The sequence below is a fragment of the Sinocyclocheilus anshuiensis genome, unplaced genomic scaffold (genome assembly GCF_001515605.1).
Source record: "Sinocyclocheilus anshuiensis isolate Anshui unplaced genomic scaffold, SAMN03320099.WGS_v1.1 scaffold274, whole genome shotgun sequence".
Lineage (NCBI taxonomy): Eukaryota > Metazoa > Chordata > Actinopteri > Cypriniformes > Cyprinidae > Sinocyclocheilus > Sinocyclocheilus anshuiensis.
Window position 1 is genome coordinate 2,655,611 of NW_015547698.1, and position 21,439 is coordinate 2,677,049.

Sequence of the window (21,439 nt, forward strand, 5' to 3'; positions counted from 1 at the left end):
ACACACACACACACACACACACACACACACACACACACACACACACACACACACACACACAGCAGTCGTGGCCTAATAGTTAGAGATTCATAAATATATGAATACTATTTCACTGCTTCCACAAAAATATGAAGCAGCACAGCTGTTTTCAACATTGATAATAATCAGAAATGTTTCTTGAGCATCAAATCAGCATATCAGAGCATATAAATTTCTGAAGGATCATGTGACACTGAAGACTGCAGTAATGATGCTGAAAATTCAGCTTTGATCACAGGAATAAATTACATTTTAAAATATATTCACATAGAAAGCAGTTATTTTAAATTGCAATAATATTTCACAATTTTCACTGTATTTATGATCAAATAATTGAAGAAAGTGGCTTTCAAAAACATACTTTTGAAAAGTAGTGCATAACTACACTAGTTTAGTCAATTTTTAGCATAAAAATGACTTCAAAGCTAACACACATGGACTAAAAGCAACAAAACTTAAGCGATCTTTTAAGTTTCTACCTTGGATGGACAGGAAGTGTAGGACATTTTGTTGTTCGATTACGGTGAGATGAATAAGTGTCTGGCTGGACATCATAAGAGCACAAATCAGATCCTAGAGACAACAATACAGAAAAACAAAACACAATTAGGCATAAATCACATTTCCGGACATTCAGCTGTACACCACAGCACTGAGCTCACCGTTAGCCGTGGAGAACTTTGTGAGATCCTCATAAGTCTTCAGCTCGGCGTCTGGACACTTTGCACTTTGAGAAGCCACAGATTTAATCTTTCTTCTCAGTATGTCGATGTTACAGGGGTCCAGGAAAAACACAAAACACATACAGAACCATTGAACAAACTGTCACTCAACACCTGTAAAACCCTCCTTGCCAGTCTACAGAGGAGGCAGCTGTGTTTCCGCTCGTTCTCACACACTTTCTGGAGGTGTGGTCGCGGCCGCTGAGCTCTATTCCTGGGATTTTGGCGTTCTTCTGACCGCAGGTGTTCCCGTAGCTGTCGTACCCTGATATGAGTCTGGAGGCGGCCCCTGTCGCTATGGCGAAGCCACAGATGCAGAGCTGCCATAGAAACACAAGATGATGATCAGGATGATCAGGCAGAAATTATTGATGGGCAATATTTGCCCCCTGGAACTGATTTCAGGTGCATTGTTTACTTTGTTTACTTGGCATTTTTACCATATAAAAACAGACAGCATGAAGTACTTAAGTTGAACCAATTAATTAAATACATTTCACTTAAACACTTATGACTACAATAAGAAAATAACACCAGAAAATGATAATAATATTGTTTAAACTAATAACAAATATTATTCATACTTAATGTTTTTGGATTGGCAATTGTGTCCAATAGTTGCTTTTTTTTTTTTTTTGAATTTTATTTCTTTATATTCATTTCACATGTCTGTTTTCCTACCATGCCGACATTGAAGAGGATGAACAGGAGCAGCCATGGGATATCTGTGCACGTCCTCTGCTCTAAGGGTTTCCACTCGCGGGTCTTCTGTAAAGGGGAAGTTGACATAGTTGACATGACACACACAAACTCTCTTTTAACTTAAATAGCTAAATAAATAACTACATGCATAAATAATTTTTTTTTTGAGGATCTAGTAACATTTTCTAATTACTGTATATTAATTTGTCACATCACATAACTAGCTAAGTAAACTACAAAAAAGTATGTAATTAAAATAATGAAAACCTAAAAAAGACATTGAGACTAGCAGTGTCATTTTAGTATTATTTAAATACTATGATAAGTTAGTATTTTGAATTGACCTATATATATCTATATATCTATATCTATATATACACCAAGTTATGTCATGAAACTCTAGATGGCGCAGGCTGATGGGTCCTTAACATAACTGATGATATTATTAGCATTAAATGACTTGTCACAAGCTGATTGGTTCATGTTGCATACGCAGCCAATGAGCTTCTTGCCTTACATTTAAATGGCTGATTAGCATTCGCTTGAGCATTGCAACGCGCTTTAGAGTTCCTCTGAAACCCCCCACCTTCCCCAGCTCCACCTGTATAGATCTGCTACGGGTTATTTTATATGCCATTTGTGCAGCAGCAGTAAATACTCACAGCACCATATCGACTTATGTATTGGCAGCAGCAAGTTCCTGTACTTGCTTGCAGCAGCAGCAGCAATAATCTACAAATACAGCAATAACCAACAGCAATTCAGCAGCAGCAGCGTAGCAAATCTATTCCGCCAAGACCAAATACATTTACATTGTCATATCCATTACCATGCTAAAATCTTCAGAGTTCTCATGATAGAAATACATATGTATGTATATTACAGGGTGCGATTTGTGAAAAAACCAGAGGGGGGGATGCTTTTGAAAACTTTTTATGAAATGTTTTTAATACGACAGAAACTGTATTTAACGTGATCACAGTTTAATAAAAAACATTGTACGTTAGGCCTATTAATTGTAATGATTTCATTTCCACAGCTATTCAAACAACGAATAAATTATAGAGAAAGCGAGCAAAGAACACAACGGAGCTTTTTGAAACTCCGAATCGGTTAAACCATTGCGTCGCAAAATGACGTTTCGAAGCGCTCCAATCGGATCGCGTATCACGAATCATTTGATTCAGATCGGGACTTCAACGCACTTATTGCGAATCATTTGATTTAGATCGGGACGTCGGAGCGGGTTCGCGGGATGTTTTTATCCCACACCGGGGATAAAAAGAATTAAACAGAGGCAGGGATGCATAGACCAGAGGGGGGGAAATCCCCTCCCCCTGTGTGTGTGTGTGTGTGTGTGTGTGTGTGTGTGTGTGTGTGTGTGTGTGTGTATATATATACACACATATACAGTGCACAGCATAAACGAGTACACCCCCTCTGAAACTAAACAAATTCAGCAATTACTCTTTGCTTAGAAGACATATTATGTTTTTTTTTAGATATACTATTCTAGCAAGTCTGCTTGATCAGTTACCAAAGAAGAATGTTAAAATTATTCAAGAAAATACCATTTTCTTATCAAAGTGATAAAATGTTGTGTTGCAAAAATGAGTACACCCTCCTGAAAGTTACTAAATACAAATAAAAAAAAATAAAAAAAATCTGGTGTAAGGTTAAGGCAAGTATTGATCAACAGGTAAGTATGTTGAACCAAAACGGTTAAAGGTAAGTAATTTCTTGATAATGAAGTGTTATATGGCCCACTGAATCATACTCAGACTTAATGCTGACAACAATGAAACCACTTGAGAGAGAACTGTCAGGCGAATTATTTCTTAGCATAAAAGAGGACAATGGTACAAGAGGAATACCAAATTAGCATAAAAATGACTTCAAAGCTAACACACATGGACTAAAAGCAACAAAACTTAAGCGATCATTTAAGTTTCTACCTTGGATGGACAGGAAGTGTAGGACATTTTGTTGTTTGATTACGGTGAGATGAATAAGTGTCTGGCTGGACATCATAAGAGCACAAATCAGATCCTAGAGACAACAATACAGAAAAACAAAACACAATTAGGCATAAATCACATTTCCGGACATTCAGCTGTACACCACAGCACTGAGCTCACCGTTAGCCGTGGAGAACTTTGTGAGATCCTCATAAGTCTTCAGCTCGGCGTCTGGACACTTTGAGACGCACAGAGCCACAGATTTAATCTTTCTTCTCAGTATGTCGATGTTACAGGGGTCCAGGAAAAACACATACCTGTGACAGAACCATTGAACAAATTGTCACTCAACACCTGTAAAATCTTCCTGAATCACTCGTCAATCTAAAGATCTGCAAAGGAAGCAGCTCTGTTTCAGCGTGCTCTCACACACTTTCTGGAGGTGTGGTCGCGGCCGCTGAGATCTATTCCTGGGATTTTGGCGTTCTTCTGACCGCAGGTGTTCCCGTAGCTGTCGTACCCTGATATGAGTCTGGAGGCGGCCCCTGTCGCTATGGCGAAGCCACAGATGCAGAGCTGCCATAGAAACACAAGATGATGATCAGGACACGGTGGCAGAAATTATTGATGGGCAATATTTGCCCCCTGGAACTGATTTCAGGTGCATTGTTTACTTATATGAGAGGGCATTTTTACCATATAAAAACAGACAGCATGAAGTACTTAAGTTGAACCAATTAATTAAATACATTTCACTTAAACACTTATGACTACAATAAGAAAATAACACCAGAAAATGATAATAATATTGTTTAAACTAATAACAAATATTATTCATACTTAATGTTTTTGGATTGGCAATTGTGTCCAATAGTTGCTTTTTTTTTTTTTTTGAATTTTATTTCTTTATATTCATTTCACATGTCTGTTTTCCTACCATGCCGACATTGAAGAGGATGAACAGGAGCAGCCATGGGATATCTGTGCACGTCCTCTGCTCTAAGGGTTTCCACTCGCGGGTCTTCTGTAAAGGGGAAGTTGACATAGTTGACATGACACACACAAACTCTCTTTTAACTTAAATAGCTAAATAAATAACTACATGCATAAATAATTTTTTTTTTGAGGATCTAGTAACATTTTCTAATTACTGTATATTAATTTGTCACATCACATAACTAGCTAAGTAAACTACAAAAAAGTATGTAATTAAAATAATGAAAACCTAAAAAAGACATTGAGACTAGCAGTGTCATTTTAGTATTATTTAAATACTATGATAAGTTAGTATTTTGAATTGACCTATATATATCTATATATCTATATCTATATATACACCAAGTTATGTCATGAAACTCTAGATGGCGCAGGCTGATGGGTCCTTAACATAACTGATGATATTCTTAGCATTAAATGACTTGTCAGAAGCTGATTGGTTCATGTTGCATACGCAGCCAATGAGCTTCTTGCCTTACATTTAAATGGCTGATTAGCATTCGCTTGAGCATTGCAACGCGCTTTAGAGTTCCTCTGAAACCCCCCACCTTCCCCAGCTCCACCTGTATAGATCTGCTACGGGTTATTTTATATGCCATTTGTGCAGCAGCAGTAAATACTCACAGCACCATATCGACTTATGTATTGGCAGCAGCAAGTTCCTGTACTTGCTTGCAGCAGCAGCAGCAATAATCTACAAATACAGCAATAACCAACAGCAATTCAGCAGCAGCAGCGTAGCAAATCTATTCCGCCAAGACCAAATACATTTACATTGTCATATCCATTACCATGCTAAAATCTTCAGAGTTCTCATGATAGAAATACATATGTATGTATATTACAGGGTGCGATTTGTGAAAAAACCAGAGGGGGGGATGCTTTTGAAAACTTTTTATGAAATGTTTTTAATACGACAGAAACTGTATTTAACGTGATCACAGTTTAATAAAAAACATTGTACGTTAGGCCTATTAATTGTAATGATTTCATTTCCACAGCTATTCAAACAACGAATAAATTATAGAGAAAGCGAGCAAAGAACACAACGGAGCTTTTTGAAACTCCGAATCGGTTAAACCATTGCGTCGCAAAATGACGTTTCGAAGCGCTCCAATCGGATCGCGTATCACGAATCATTTGATTCAGATCGGGACTTCAACGCACTTATTGCGAATCATTTGATTTAGATCGGGACGTCGGAGCGGGTTCGCGGGATGTTTTTATCCCACACCGGGGATAAAAATAATTCAACAGAGGCAGGGATGCATAGACCAGAGGGGGGGAAATCCCCCCCGGAAAATGTGTGTGTGTGTGTGTGTGTATATATATATACACACATATACAGTGCACAGCATAAACGAGTACACCCCCTCTGAAACTAAACAAATTCAGCAATTACTCTTTGCTTAGAAGACATATTATGTTTTTTTTTAGATATACTATTCTAGCAAGTCTGCTTGATCAGTTACCAAAGAAGAATGTTAAAATTATTCAAGAAAATACCATTTTCTTATCAAAGTGATAAAATGTTGTGTTGCAAAAATGAGTACACCCTCCTGAAAGTTACTAAATACAAATAAAAAAAAATAAAAAAAATCTGGTGTAAGGTTAAGGCAAGTATTGATCAACAGGTAAGTATGTTGAACCAAAACGGTTAAAGGTAAGTAATTTCTTGATAATGAAGTGTTATATGGCCCACTGAATCATACTCAGACTTAATGCTGACAACAATGAAACCACTTGAGAGAGAACTGTCAGGCGAATTATTTCTTAGCATAAAAGAGGACAATGGTACAAGAGGAATACCAAATTATTGTTTTAAGTGTGAAAATATAGCAGAAGTAACACAAAAATTCAAAAACAATGGACTTGTGAAAAGGCCCCTGAAATAATCAGGTCTTCACACACACACACACACACACACATTTATTTATTTTTATTTTAACCTGTTTAGTACTCATTCAACTTATTTTATTTCAGTTAGTTGCAAAGGTAACATTTCGAATTTTCGTTTAAGTTTTTTATTTATTTATATATTTATTCTAAAGTTTTCCAGCTAATATTTATATTTTATTTTAGCTTTATTTTAAGTCACGATAACTATTTTAATCGTTTTAAATCCTAAAATCTTGTTCTTGGGAAAAGTTGCACAGAGCACGAATAAAACAATGAAAACACCGCAGTGAATGAATGGGACTGTCTGAACACACCCGACTCGTTCTCCAGGTGTTGGGCCCAATTCTGACCCCCGCCAGATTATTACCCCCCTAGTATTGGTAGGTTTAGGGTTAGGTGTGGGGGACGGGTTAGGATTAGGCAATCAGGTATCGATTTCAACGAGGGGGGTAATAATTTGGCAAGGAGTCGAAAATGGGCACAACACCGGAAATGAGCTTTACACTGCTCACAAACAAAGCTTTGCATCGATTTATCATTATTTAGATGCAATAAAGGCGATTGGCTCAATAGCTCCCGTTATAAATTACACAGACCTTCCGTTTTATTAATCTACAAGACCCTAGCTTGCATATGAGTGACTGTGATATGAGTGTTTGCGCTCATAACTTCATGCAGCGCATGTAGGCGTTCGAGTCAAAAAGTTTCCAGATGTCAAACAGCATGCATTTACGCCGTGTTGTGTTTTATGATGTCTTACCTGTGTGCTACCGCAGCATCCCATAATTCCCGAGCTGATGAGACTCACAAACACACAAACAGAGCTAAATCAGGGAGTTGGCAGCAGCGCGATCAACGTGTCCTGCAGCAATTTCGGTAGACTGGAGTGTAAAAGTTGCACATTGGTAATAAACACGTACAAATGCCCTTAGAAACAAAGACGCGTCCGCTATGGAATCACGCATGAATATAAAACTCGCTCGAGCCGCTAGTGTTAGTAAATGGATTAGGATCTGTTTTTTCAGGATCTGACGTGCTGTAATTCTCCCTCGCGAATTCCGTGACAAGGTGAAGGCGGAGCTGTCCTGTCCTCCTCCTCCTCTTCTTCCTCCTCCTCTTCTTCCTCCTCCTCTTCTTCCTCCTCCTCCTCCTTTACCGGACCGGACCGAGTTCCGTTAGCTTAGCTTAGCAATCTGTGTATGTGTGTGTGTGTGTGTGAGCGAGAGAACCCAATCAGATATTTCACACTCCAGTTCATTTTCGAGAGCTACTGGAGTCTGACTGTCCATACTCGAAGATAGATTAATATTAGGAACACGTTTCACGTTTGTTATGCTTTATTAAAGACTATGGAATACCCTTAAAGGGACTTTGGCGTTATGTCTTTTGAACAGATTCTTTTGTAATGATTCGGTTAATATGATTCAAGGAATCACTCGACTGCAAGGGATTGATCTTGTTTTGATCTTATTTTAGTGTTAACTGCGATAGACGTTGTTTAGGAGAAAGCTACAATATTGGAAACTTTGTTGCTAACGTCATTGAGAATCATTTTGATATATAATATGGATTGAATAACATTACAAATAATATTGGAAATTACGTTGTTGACAAAAAATGTTACAATAAACGACCGTGATCTATGATAACCTAATCGACAACAGTGGTTAATAAAAAATAAAACATTAAACGTAAATTAAAATGCCGCCGAGGATACTGCGAACACTTACCTGGAAAGAATCGGTGAAGAGGTTAATTGAAACGAACCGTTCGAACGAACCGATTCGCTACAGTGATTCGGACTATTGAGCTCGTTTACTTTAGCACCTTCTAGCGAGAATAAATAAGTAGTGCGATCACATTGTCACCATTGTCACATTATGGAGTTCCAGTGGACATGCTTTAGGCGCAGAGATAAAATGGTGAAAATCGTAAAATCATAAAACGGTAGTGTTATCTAAAGCTACAGATTATTTTGTTAAAGTCCATTGTTTCCTTCGTGGTAAGAATCCAAAAACTTTGCAAGACAATCTAAGTGTCAAAGTGCAGATGCCAGGGATTGAACCCGCGGCGTCATACATGCAAAGCATGCGTTCTACCACTGAGCTACATCCCCGCCACAGCAACGCACAGGAAACAGCGCTCATACGCATTCACTTGGAAAACGAGATTAACGTTGTAGCATGAAATATCAATCTATTATGTCTAACGCCGCTTCTAGGGTAACATTAAATGTTAACATTAAACCTGTTTTTGAAAAAACGCCCCAAAAAAGTTTTGTTTACGTGGAAAAAAAATGATTCAGAGAGCGGCCTGTTTTTTTTTTTGCATGTTTCTAAACCCGGTTACTTTTTTTTTTCTTTTTCTTTCAATTGTTCATATATTATTAATGCATATAAAATCAAGTCTACATATCTATCACCAGTAAGTTTGTCTTTTTTATTTTTTACTATTATTTATTTACTGCAATTCTTTTTTTCTGCTACTCACAGTTAAGAACTTACACACAGCACCTGAACAGAACAGAAAAAGGGCACAAGAGTGACTGAAATAGCTTTTTAATATTTAAAATGTAAACACATACATTGTAACAGAAAATAATGGCCACGGTGGGACATCTAAAATGATCTATTAACCTTTTGTTAAACACAAAATGTCCTGTTTGTGAATTATGAATGTCAAGACCAGTTTAACATTATAAAGTGCTTCAGTTTTGGACCAAAGACAATACTTTGTTTCTTCTTCTTCTTCTTCTTCTTCTTCCACGTCATTCAATGGCAGCAGGGATTGTTGCTTAATTTCTGAGGGTGTCTGACTAAAAAGCACCTCATGATAAAAAAATAAACTCAATCGGTAGCACCTCATTGCTTTTGGTCACTTCACGCTGCTGGCGAACAACAACGGTGCCATTGGTTGAGATCATAAAAGTGGTATAATAAATTAAACATAAGCATTTAGTATAAGGAGGCACATCCTGAGATATTAACTCCTGTACCAGAGGCCTATGAATGTAATTTCTAAGAAAAAAACGGTAGCTGTCGTCTCTCAAGGCCTTACTGTAATCGCACAGTGTAGACAACAACAACAACAACAAAAATGTAACATTTAGTAGCCTGCTGAGAGCCACTAATATCCAACAATGGTTTTAAACCACTTGACCTGGTTTGGCACGGAAATGATTTGTTTCTGTACAGTTTCACACAATATGAACTCGCCTCCGCTTCGGGCCGTTTTGGACACAAAAACAACTACGAATCTCCCAGCGAAGTCCCACCAAACTCGCCTCAAGATCAGCGAACATCTGTTGAAACCCACGCAGAAATACTTCAGGATAACAAAGCTAGAGCATGCTTGAGCTTACAATGGCGTCCTAAACATGGCATCCATGTAAAGCATGCAATTAACTTCTAAAGTCATCCGCTCCGTCTTCACAGTAGATGTAAATATCACTGTAGCTTTGATGACAGTGTGTGCTCCACACTTCGAGTCCATTAGCGGAGTGTTGTTTCAAGGCACGACACTTTCAAACACTTGACAATAACAATAGTAATACATTGCACATCATTGCATCAAAATATCATTTGAGTATAGTTCTATGCATGTCTAAAAAAGTAAAGTACAAAGACTTAGAGTAGCTGCTGGAATGCAAAGTTTGAAGCCTGTGCTAAATGAGGAGATGAATTCGACATCTCATTGGCAGTGTCTGAATGATGTTTTCGCAGACGTCTTGTCAATCAAACATTCACCGCTAGTGGAGCGAACAGCTTCAAGTTTCCTCACGTTCACCGCGACGGGGCGACAAGCACCAGGCTCGGCCTCGCTGTCATCGGTGTTTGTTTTACTTCAGTCTTTTTTGCATTGATTTGCATTGTTTGTTTCAGTAGTGTGTTTCAGGTCCAGCGCCCTCTTGTGGGCACAAACACACACAGCTGAAATTGAACAAAAAAAACTAAAAAGAGTAGTACAAAAAAAAACGACATAGTCCCGTGAAGGTGGATTTTTGTATCCATTGAATGGCGGATCACACCACAGTCTCTTTGGCCTTCTCGTCTACGAGGAAGGCGTTCAGGTGAGAAATGTCCACAACGGCATCATTTTTGTTAATGTCCTCGTCACTTTGGTCCTTGGCAAAATTGACAAATACCTGAAATGAACAGACAAACAAATATAAGTCTCAACCAATGGCGTTTACATAGTCTTGAAATCTTATTTGTAATTTAGCATTTTTGTTTGCATTTTACTGCAAATTTGTAGTTTTTGTTCTTTCTTCCATTTTTTTTGTTTTGTTTACACTAACACTCAAAAGTTTGGAGTCAGTAAGATTTTTTCATGTTTTTAAAATAAGTCTTTTATGCTTTTATGCTTAATTAAATTTTTGCTTATTATAACAGTAATTTTATGAAATATTAAAATATTACAATTTAAATTAATTATATAATAGCGTTTCTGCTTAATGACATTTTTGCTTATTATAACAGTAATATAATGAAATATATATTGAAATATTATTGCAATTTAAAATGACTTAATTTTATAACAGCTGTTTTGTTTATTTTTTTTCCTTATTTGAATTGTTGCTGATTTATTTTAAAATATTACAATTTAAAATAATTATATAATAGCGTTTCTGCTTAATTTTTTGCTTAATGAAATTTTTGCTTATTATAACAGTAATATTACGAAATATTATCACAATTTAAAATAATTTAGTTTTAAAATAGTTTCATTAAATGTTTTCCTAATATTATTACAATTTAAAATAACTGTTTTCTATTGTAATATATTTTCATTAGTCTTGAAATCTTATTTGTAATTTTGCATTTTTGTTTGCATTTTACTGCACATTTGTAGTTTTTGTTCTTCCATTTTTTGTGTTTTATTTACACTAACACTCAAAAGTTGGGAGCCAGTAAGATTTTTGTCTTTTATGCTCACCAAGCATTTTATGAGTTTATTTGATAAAAAATACAGTAATATTATGAAATATTATTGCAATTTAAAATTAAATTTTTGCTTATTATAACAGTATTATGAAATATTAAAATATTACAATTTAAATTATGCTTATTTTTGCTTATTATAACAGTAATATTACGAAATATTGAAATATTATTACAATTGAAAATAACTTAGTTTTAAAATAGTTTAGTTAAATTTTCCTAATATTATTACAATTTAAAATAACTGTTTTCTATTGTAATATATTGTAAAATGTAATTTATTCCTGTGATCAAAGCTGAATTTTCAGCATCATTACTCCAGTCTTCAGTGTCACATGATCCTTCAGAAATCATTCTAATATACTGATTTGCTGCTCAAGAGACATTTCTCATTATTATCAATGTCGAAAACAGTTGTGCTGCTTCATATTTTTGTGTAAACCGTGATACTTGCTTTATTCAGGATTTTCTGATGAATAGAAAGTTCAAAAGAACAGCATTTATTTGAAATAGAAATCTTTTGTAACATTATAGGTGTCACTTTTGATCAATTTAATGTGTCCTTGTGAAATCCAATGGATTTCTTTAAAAAAAAAAAATAATAATTGCACAGCAGTGTAGTAGTTTTTGGAATATTTGTGTGTTTTCTGACTCCAACAATTACGTATTGCAAACAGTGGCACTTTTAAATCTGAATGGCATTGAATATGACAGAAAAAATCTTGATGCGCACTTACTTGGTCTAAAGTGGTCTGTGAGACGGAGTAGTCCTCGATGTGGAGCTGCTCTTTGTTCTTGGAGAGGATGTTGAAGATGCGGGCGAGGGATGTCAGCGACGAGGGCAGCTGGTACTGCAGCATGTTCCTGTGCTTCTCCTTCAGCGTGCTTCCCGGCAGCTCCCGCTCGATGAACTCCATCACCGGCTGCAGCTGAGGATCGGCCCCCGCCACCCGCAGGATGATGGTGTACCCGTCACCGAACCTGGAACAGCCACAGCAAAAGGCTTCAGCGAACTGATTCAAAAGAGTCGATTCACTTGAATGATTCAAAATCCTGATGTTTAACCTCTTACTTGTTCTTTAAGTGCTGCACACTGCCCAGGCAGCGGAACCTGCCGTTCACCATGATGGCCATACGAGTGCAGAGCGCTTCACACTCCTCCATACTGCAGAAAAACACAGCAAAGTCATGCAAAGAAGTCAGATCACAAGAATAAACCACACTGACTGAGGCTCTCTCACCTGTGTGAGGTCAGGACGACCGAGCGTCCCTCTTTAATGATGCTGAGGATGCAGTTCCACAGGGCCCGCCGGGCTTTGGGGTCCATCCCAGTGGTGGGTTCGTCCTGTAACCACAGCAACAGCCAGGTTAACCGTTGCCCACAAATTCAGCAGGAAACACAAGCAGAACACCATAAAGAGTGGGAAGAGCGTGATCATGTTCCTCCACTCTGACTGACGGCCTTCAGGAAAGTGGAGCGCTGCGCTGCCTCGCTTTAACTGCTGGTTCCTTGGGAATTAAACACTTTACAGTGTATTAAAAATGTGGCAAGAGCCAAAGGCCGCGTGGGTGTCGCTTTTGTTCTAGGAAAATGAGGTCTGCCAAGCAGCCGATCTGATGACTGTTACACAAGTGCAGATCTTTTCATGAATTGCAGATGACCTATATAGACCTGTATGCAGTGTTTTGGGGGTTTTTAAGAGTAAGAGTATAATTTTTGGTGGTTTTGAGTCTGTTTTGAATTCAGTACAATAACTAGGTATAGGTTTTGCTCTGGTTTTGCTTCAGTATGATTGTTAATACCAATAATTCACCTCACAAAGCACACTGTGGTTGGCATAACATTTATTATATGCCTTCATTCATGTGAACAGCAAGTGTTTTTTCCTTTCTTTTAAATTCTGATAATATTTTTTATTTTATTTAGCTTTTAATATATTTTTTTAGATTTTATTTATTTTGCTTGACTTTGATAACTATGCACAATTGTATAGCTGCATTTGTATTTTATTATGCCGTTTATGCATTTGCAATTTATTATTTACACGTAGCATTGTTTTTCCCTGCTCTGCATAACAATCAATACAAACCTGTGATGCATTTTTGGATTGTGATGCACTATTTGAATAAATGATCATAAAGTTAGTTGCACACTCACCAAGAACACCACTGGCGGTCCTCCGATGAGCGCCATAGCGGTGGAGAGCTTCCTCATGTTTCCCCCGCTGTAGCTTCCTGCTGCTTTGTCTACATACTTCATCAGGCCCAGTTTACGAATGCCCCAATCTGCCACCTGCAACCAACAAGCAACCAATCAGATCCCTCGATAATCAGCTGCGACATTAGTACTCAGACTTTCCCTATCAATGGCAGCTAATAACCGACCTCGCACACTTCCTTCTCTGGGATGCCCCGCAGAATGGCGTAAAACTCCAAATGTTCTCGGCCAGTCAGCAGATCACTGATGGCATCAAACTGCGGACAGTAGCCCATATTCTGATGCACTTCATCGATCTCTGTCAGCACGCTGCAGAAAACAAGCCAAGAGTTTGGTACTATTATGAAAAGGGTCATTTTTGAAATGTTATGTAAGTTGTTTTTTAGGGTTGCACTAGCATATCAATGACCTCTAAGTCACAAAAACTCATGTGTTTAAAGTATTACTGTTTTAATTTTTGTACCTCTTTCCTGCCAAGTAGGCCTCTCCGCTAGTGACAACAGAATCTCCTGTGAGCATTTTGAAGGTGCTTGTCTTTCCAGCTCCGTTCACGCCGAGCAACCCAAAACACTGACAAAAGAACATAATATCATCAAAACCCTAATCAGCATCAGTTTATTCTAATCATACAAGACCAGGCTGAACTAAACAAACAAACCAAAAAAACTATTGTTTATTTACTAAGAAGACAGATAGCTGATCTCACCTCTCCTGGTGGGATGCCCACACACAGTCTGTCTACAGCTGGCTTCTGCTTTTGCTTATAAACCTGCAGAATGAGAAATATTATTATATATATTATTATAACAGAACAACAACACTGAGATATATATGTATATATACACATACATACACACACATATATATATAATTACAAATGTATTTATTAATATATATGAATTGTGTATATAATTTATGATTATTTATGTTTTATTTATTTAACATATACATATAATAAATTAAACTGTATGTAGACGGAATCTGCTATATATATATATAGGGGCGTTTCCTATGGGAGGCAATGCCTCCTCAAAATATTGGATGAGAAAACATTTGTAGTACAAAAACAAAACAACGCAAATATTACAAAATATAACATTAAAAAGTGTATAAATCACTCGTTTTTCTAAAGAAACATTGTCCAACAGTGACACCAGCAGGTAGAGTTACAGCAGGAGTCCGCGTCTCTCTCGCCTCCCCTGAGCCCATTGAGTTTTAACAGACCCCTTAAAGCGTGCCGTGAGTTTGGTGGGGGGGTAATTGAGAATGAATGGGGGAAAATCACGTGAGAGGAGGAAATGCCTCCATCATGATATGATTGGATCTGACTGGTTATGTTCGGCTGTGATTGGTTCATGTGATAAATCCCGTCTCGTGTTCGTGCACATTCTGCGTTCACGAAACAGTCTGAATGCACAATATGGCATTAATGTGAATACTAATTTAAAAAGTAAATAAACAACTCACACACTTAGATATAAGCACTTTGTTGGCATAAAAACATGTTCTGTGTGAGTTTTTAGTGAGTAATCAGCTTGGTGAAATTTAGAGTAAATATCCGTGTCTGTGACCAATATTTACCAAGCTTTGATGACTGAAGATCTGAAAAATTCAAAAATAGTTAAAAGGTAACTATTAAAAAGAATAGCTGAACATAAGTTCACAAATAGAATATATTATTTAAATTGTTACTGCCTTGAGTTATTATTTTGGAATAAATGTAAAATGCTTAAAAACACTAACTTGATGAGATTCATACTTGGCTTTATTAAACGGAATATCGATTACATTGTTAATATAAAATTTTTTTTTTCTTTTTCTGATAGTGTAAATAATTTTTATTTAACCAAGAAAATGTGACTGGGACATGAATTTACATTTGATAAAAAAAAACAAAAACTTTGCCTCCTCATTTCAGAACACCACCACACACCACTTACAGATAAATAGATAGATAGATAGATACTGTAATAAAATAATATAGAAAATCTAGAAAATAATATTTACAGTTATTTTAGAATTTATTAATATTTTAACTTTTTTATTTCACATATAATGAATGAATCTCCATGTACATGGATTCTGCTATAAATTAATTCATCAATTAATAACACTAATACTATACACACACAAACACACACACACACATGCATTAACTGTAATAAAATAAATATATAAAAAATATATATATAGAACACACCTTGGTGAGCTGTTTGAGCTCCAGGATATCAGTGTGTCCTCCTCCGCTTAAGATCCTCTGCCTCTCTCTGGCCACATCCTCATCCTCCTCTCCGATCGGCTTCAACTTAGTGCTGACCGGCCTATTAATACCAAAACAGATCATTTATTACATGCATTTAAAACAGTTTTTACTTGTTTTTAAAAATGTTTTGCATAGTGAGGCATGAAAGGATCATCACCTGGCCTTGACGCAGAAACGGTACTGGATAAGGACGGTGATGCAGAAGAAAATCACGCCCTCTACGGCCATGGCAAAGAGATTCTTGCCCACCATGTCCCACGCCAGAGGAGAGCGGAATCGATTCTCACCTGAAAACATTCAGAAACAACATGTCAGAAGTTGCAGACCCAGAGTTCATGCACAACTGATTTAAATGGCTGAGGTAAAGACATAATACTCTAACAAGCATAAAAATACACAGAACACACAAATATGGGTTAAATATTTTCAATTTTCAGTCAGAGTTTAATTAGACTGAACTATTTGTATCAATATTTTTCGGTACTGAATGAATTTATGTTAAAAATGCTTTTGAAATCCTTGCCTACGTAGGCACATCACTAGGTTTTGGAAACAAGCCAAGGTCTACAGACTCAATTTTGCTTCAATCGGCCCTGATGTCTTTCTTAGAATGTTATTATGTTCAGAGGAAAACATGTTTGAGCAGCTACAGTCCTAATGCATTTCCATGGAAATAATCCAGGACATGTTATGTCCACAACTAGATGTCACTTTGACCCGGGGCCCCTAACCAAATCAACATCACCAATTATTTAAACAATATCTGGGGAAAAACACTTTCAACTCCCTGTTCGGTAGGGTGGAAATTCTAAATGACCATTCTAAAAAGAACATTTCAATTAGGATTTGATTAGCTATTTTGAATAGTGTATTTGTGAGAATGGTACACACCAAATCTCTCCAGAGCATCAGCCATAGCTTGGTTCTTCACCATGTCAATCAGACCTCTGCCCAGACAGAAGTGAGGGAAGATCAGGAACACGTTCTTCAAGATGTCATTGATGCCACCAATCTCCTGGAAAACAATGAGGAGAAACAGCCACAGTTCATTTAGGGTTTCTTTTGAGTTAGATTACATTACTTATAAGACGTATAATCAAGCACAGCTGTGAAATATGAACTTACGTTGCTGCCGAAAAGCTCCAGGACAAACGTGGACACACTGCCATTTATCCCAATGAGGATGTTAACGCTGGTCAAAACCACATACGCTGTACTGGGAATCTTAAAGAAGAATGATGCTGGGTACATCAGGGGTGTTATGGACCACCTAGACGGACACAAAGAAATGCACATGGCCAATGCTTTCATATAGTGACATATTTTTGGAGATATCATACATGTAGTCTATAAAAGTCTGCTAAAGTTTGGGGTCGGTAAGATTTTTCTAAAGAAGTCTCCTATGCTCAGCAAGGCTGCATTTGTTTGATCAAAAATACAGAAAATTCAAAAGACAATTTTTTTAAATAGAAATCTTTTGTAACATTATAAATGTCTTTTCTGACACTTTTGATCAATCTAATGTATCTTTGCTGAATAAAAGTAGTGTATACTACATAGTAAGGGCTACTAGACAGATTTTTTGCCTCTTACCCATAGAGCAACAGCAGGAGGGCAAGAACAGGAAGATTGGTAGAGGACACGTAGGCCTCTTGCTGGAAACAGACGAAGATGATGATGACCAGCGTCGCTGGGACAATGTAGTTGCACTGAAGGACAAAGATGCAGTCAGTCAAATGGCATTTGAACAGATACTGACACATTTAGAGTAAGAACATTTTACAAGATCCTCACCATGTCCCACACAAAGTTGGCCAGCCAGTAGAGGAAGGGCTGCACTCCACTGATGAACTGCATGTGTTTGGCTTTATTCACTCTCTCCTGGATGAGGAACACAACAAAGCTGGCCGGGACGAAGGACATGGCGAAGATGACACAGATGGACACCAGCACGTCGACTGAGGTCGTCATTCTGGGAAGCAGATGGGGTCAAAGGTCAGAGATATCAAGACTGTTTGGGTAAATGGAGTGGAGCATGAACTGCGCTCATGGTTACTTACAGCGCCACCTGTGAGAGCTGCTCTTTGGTGAGGTTGAGTGGATGGTTGAACGCTTTGATGCCGAATTTAGACCGATCCAGGCCGGGGGGCAGATTAGCACGCAGGACGGCATTGTTCATGACATTGAGGAACCCTCCGATACTGTGCCAGCCCTTATTATTGAACCAGATCTGCAATAGGACACAATCATGTCACTCTTCTCACTCTTATAGACCAACAAACGCCCTTAAAGCTCCTTGACATTGTGCAATCAGCAATGTTTATGAGCTCTGGCATAATAATAGACTGTCCAATCTGCAAAAATAGATTAACTTAGGCCTCAACTGACTGTGACAACGTAGCATTGTGTCAGTCTCTAACAGCCTCCATCTCTTAAAGACTTTCATATAAAAGACATTAAGACCTCTGAATACATGTATTTTCTTTTTGCATTTTTACACACACATTTTTTATGTATTTTTTTACATTTTATCATTTATGTACTTGTAGTTCTTTATTATATATAATGCAAATATAATAACTACAAGTGCATTGCATATACAACTTACACTAACAATTACACTGTGTGTGTGTGTGTATATATTTGTAATTAAATATCTATATTATCTAAATAACTACAAGTATATAAATAACTTGCAATAAAATAATTATATATTAAATATTTTTATATTTTTTGAAATATAAAAATGTTATATATATATATATATAAATATCTATATTATCTAAAGAACTACAAGTATATAAATAACTTACGATAAAATAATTATATATATATATATATATTAAATATTTTTATATTTTTAGAAATATACAAATATTTTATACACACACACACACACATATATATATATACAATTTTATAATTTTATTATTATTGTAAGTTATTTATGTACTTGTAGTTCTTCATTAAATAATATAGATAGTTAGTTATATATTATTATTATTTAAAAATCAATAATATTAGTCATTATAGACCCAAAACAGGGACAAAAAAACTATTTATATAATAGCGCCTTAAGTTTAGCCGATTTTCTACTGGACAATTACTAAAGCTGTGCATAAATAGTGTTAACACTCACTGCCAGGAAATCTATTGATGGATTAACTGCGCTAAGATATGCATTTACATAATCAAGCACTTGTAAGTCTTGTATTGTCTTTATTTCACAACTTGTATAAAGCTTTCATCATGACTATGACAAACATGACATGTACTGTATGTCTGTATGGTCAGGCAAATACATCCAGTCAGAATGCAGTGTACTCACCTTCACATTGTTCTTGGTATCGAGACCTCGGATAAAAGTCGACAGGCTTGCCAGAAAGCGGTCAGCTGCGGTTCCCTGCGGGTTGTAAAATTAAAAACGGGGTTAAGGCAGGTAAATCCCAAACATTTGGCAACAACTGCTTTCATGTTTATGAGCCCTTGCTGGTGTTTAAACATCAGTCATAAACGTAACGCAGGTGACATACCGCTTGAAGACTGAAGCGGTTACGAATGTGAGAGATGGCATCAGTGATCTCATCACCAGAGGGGAGGGCCTGTGAGTTTCTCGCACCCAATGAGAATCCACCATACCTGTAAAACAGCCAATGAGAAAGAGATTTGAGGCCCAGCTCTTCCACTGGATTATTATTACTTTCCTCATCATACCAGATCTGAACTGATAGGTATACCTGAATTCGTTGACCCAGAGCTTGTTCTTCAAGCTGAAAAGACAAAACAACCCAGTAAAGAGTTAAAGTGCTGCCATGAGAATGAAAAAAAAAGGATTAACAAGCAAGCCTTTATTTCTGGATTGGTTTAACTCACCTTTTCCCAATAATCTGTGCATATGTTTTCACCAAGTAGTCTGAAATGTTTCTGCCTGTCAGATTCTGCAAGGTTTCATCAGCGGTGACTTTGATCTAAGGAAAATTAGAAGAGAAGTTCAATGAACACAATGTCATGCTGTCGTTGAAACATAATTATGTAATATTAAATAATATTGTTATAGAAGTACAATATTTGGTGAATATGTCTACCTGAGGCGGTGGCAGACCACCTGCTCCTGGCGGACACTCTGGAAGCATCTTTTTCCTTCCTTCACAACTGCACTCACACAGAGGCGATGGGTTTTCCATACTCCAGTTCCCTTTTAGGAATATGTCCTGAACGGTCTCAGGAACCTCTGGAACCATCCACTCTCCATCTTTAATCGCACATGATTTGCTACTGCTCACACACACACACACACACACACACACACACACACACACATTTAATTCCCCCAAATTTTTTAAAACTTATTGGATACTCAAATATACGGGAGCCTGTTTCCGCCACAAAAAATAAAAAATAGGCAATTGCAACTTTTTATCTTACAATTCAAACTTTTTTCTCACATTTGCGTAATATATAAAAATTGCAATTCCGAGTTATAGAGTCAGAATTGTGGGATATAAACTTGCAATTGCGAGAGTTTACATCTTGCAATTCTAACTTTTTTCTCGCAATGCTGACTTCTTTTCTCAGAATTGTGAGATATCAATTGCGAGTTTTAGAGTCCAATATTTTATTAAAATTGTGAGTTTATATCTCACAATTCTGACTTTATAAATCACAATTGCATTTAAACGCGCAATTCTGACTTCTATTTTTTTTCTCAGAATTGTGACTTTATATCAAGCAATTCTGACTTCATAAATATCTTGAAATCAATTTCAATTACCTTTTTTATTTTTATTTAGTGGCGGAAACAAGCTTCCATCAAGTTATTTTTTTTTATTACAGGAATTTTCATAGTTGATTGTCATAAGAATATTTTAGATGTGAATGTTTTCATTAACATTTTTATATTAATATTTTTAATTTACAACAGAGCAATATGGGGAAAAGCTTTGAGGGCTTACACAGTGTTTTGCTCATTTTTGCATTGTTCGTTGTAAGCCGGATTGTCCATCAGAGCTTCAAGTAACTTGTTTGTGTGTCTGTCCTCTGGCGCATCATTGCTGTAGTGAAAAACCAATCATTAGACTCTCAAAGAATCACGGGAATTAAAGTGCAGGCTCAAGTGAGTGGATGGTAGCGTGTACCTGATGAAGGAGAACTGCTCCTCATACATGCTGGGCTCCAGAGCGAGACTGGGATACTTTCCGAATGGAGGGACAATGAGACTGAAGACCAGAGCAATGCACACGAACACAGCGGGAAGCACAATCTGGAAATGTGCGTTTTTAAGGACATTACATTTTAGGAACTGCAAACAGACAACATAGAAATGCTCTGTATAATATAATATGAAGACCATACCTGAGCAAAGAAACCTTTCCGGGAGCGTCGGGCGTACAGGAAGCGTTTCCAGAGCAAAGCTACAAACTGCTGTCTCTTCAGACTCCAGCCCTTCACCTGGTACGAACCTTTACCATCAGCGCCGCCTAGCCAGTCCGTCTCACGAGATTCTGCAGGTGCACATGTAACCAAATATGAAACTCGTAATAATGTTTTTCATATTTCATGTCTCCCAGTAAATAAGCACAAGGAATAATAATGTATTTTCATTCATATACAAAATAAAAATACATAGTAATAAAACTAATGAACAAATGAATCAATGAATCAGTTTCAAACTGATTTATTGAAACAGACAGTTTGAACTAAAT

General features: G+C 36.9%; 2 protein-coding genes and 1 long non-coding RNA gene across 5 annotated transcripts in view; all 3 read right to left on the reverse strand.

The window, feature by feature from the left end:
• Positions 1–7,541, reverse strand: part of slc44a1a (solute carrier family 44 member 1a) — a 14,414-nt gene extending 6,873 nt beyond the window's left edge. Inside the window, exons 1-5 of the mRNA XM_016506637.1 lie at positions 7,077–7,541; positions 4,359–4,445; positions 3,855–3,997; positions 3,602–3,738; positions 3,419–3,512 (exon numbers count right to left, since the gene is read on the reverse strand). Coding sequence (XP_016362123.1) covers positions 3,419–3,512; positions 3,602–3,738; positions 3,855–3,997; positions 4,359–4,445; positions 7,077–7,100 — 485 coding nt within the window. The 5' untranslated portion in view covers positions 7,101–7,541. The remainder of the gene's footprint in view (positions 1–3,418; positions 3,513–3,601; positions 3,739–3,854; positions 3,998–4,358; positions 4,446–7,076) is intronic.
• Positions 905–2,202, reverse strand: LOC107703853 (uncharacterized). The gene is made up of 3 exons (XR_001635874.1): positions 2,126–2,202; positions 1,443–1,529; positions 905–1,081 (listed from the first exon to the last, which is right to left on the reverse strand). It is a non-coding gene; the product is annotated as an uncharacterized LOC107703853 (long non-coding RNA).
• A 1,317-nt stretch (positions 7,542–8,858) lies between the features above and the next one.
• Positions 8,859–21,439, reverse strand: part of abca1a (ATP-binding cassette, sub-family A (ABC1), member 1A) — a 38,263-nt gene continuing 25,682 nt past the window's right edge. For 2 of the 3 annotated variants that reach the window (XM_016506640.1, XM_016506639.1), the window contains exons 29-52: positions 21,090–21,238; positions 20,873–20,997; positions 20,690–20,788; positions 19,823–20,012; positions 19,611–19,705; positions 19,475–19,507; positions 19,271–19,376; positions 19,066–19,140; positions 17,798–17,967; positions 17,532–17,709; positions 17,331–17,446; positions 16,863–17,007; positions 16,629–16,752; positions 15,895–16,024; positions 15,675–15,795; positions 15,056–15,076; positions 14,181–14,243; positions 13,938–14,044; positions 13,642–13,783; positions 13,415–13,549; positions 12,498–12,601; positions 12,329–12,421; positions 11,994–12,237; positions 8,859–10,460 (exon numbers count right to left, since the gene is read on the reverse strand). In XM_016506640.1, coding sequence (XP_016362126.1) covers positions 10,338–10,460; positions 11,994–12,237; positions 12,329–12,421; positions 12,498–12,601; positions 13,415–13,549; positions 13,642–13,783; positions 13,938–14,044; positions 14,181–14,243; positions 15,056–15,076; positions 15,675–15,795; positions 15,895–16,024; positions 16,629–16,752; positions 16,863–17,007; positions 17,331–17,446; positions 17,532–17,709; positions 17,798–17,967; positions 19,066–19,140; positions 19,271–19,376; positions 19,475–19,507; positions 19,611–19,705; positions 19,823–20,012; positions 20,690–20,788; positions 20,873–20,997; positions 21,090–21,238 — 2,888 coding nt within the window. In that variant the 3' untranslated portion in view covers positions 8,859–10,337. The remainder of the gene's footprint in view (positions 10,461–11,993; positions 12,238–12,328; positions 12,422–12,497; positions 12,602–13,414; positions 13,550–13,641; positions 13,784–13,937; positions 14,045–14,180; positions 14,244–15,055; positions 15,077–15,674; positions 15,796–15,894; positions 16,025–16,628; positions 16,753–16,862; positions 17,008–17,330; positions 17,447–17,531; positions 17,710–17,797; positions 17,968–19,065; positions 19,141–19,270; positions 19,377–19,474; positions 19,508–19,610; positions 19,706–19,822; positions 20,013–20,689; positions 20,789–20,872; positions 20,998–21,089; positions 21,239–21,439) is intronic. The other variant, XM_016506641.1, reaches the window with a different exon arrangement.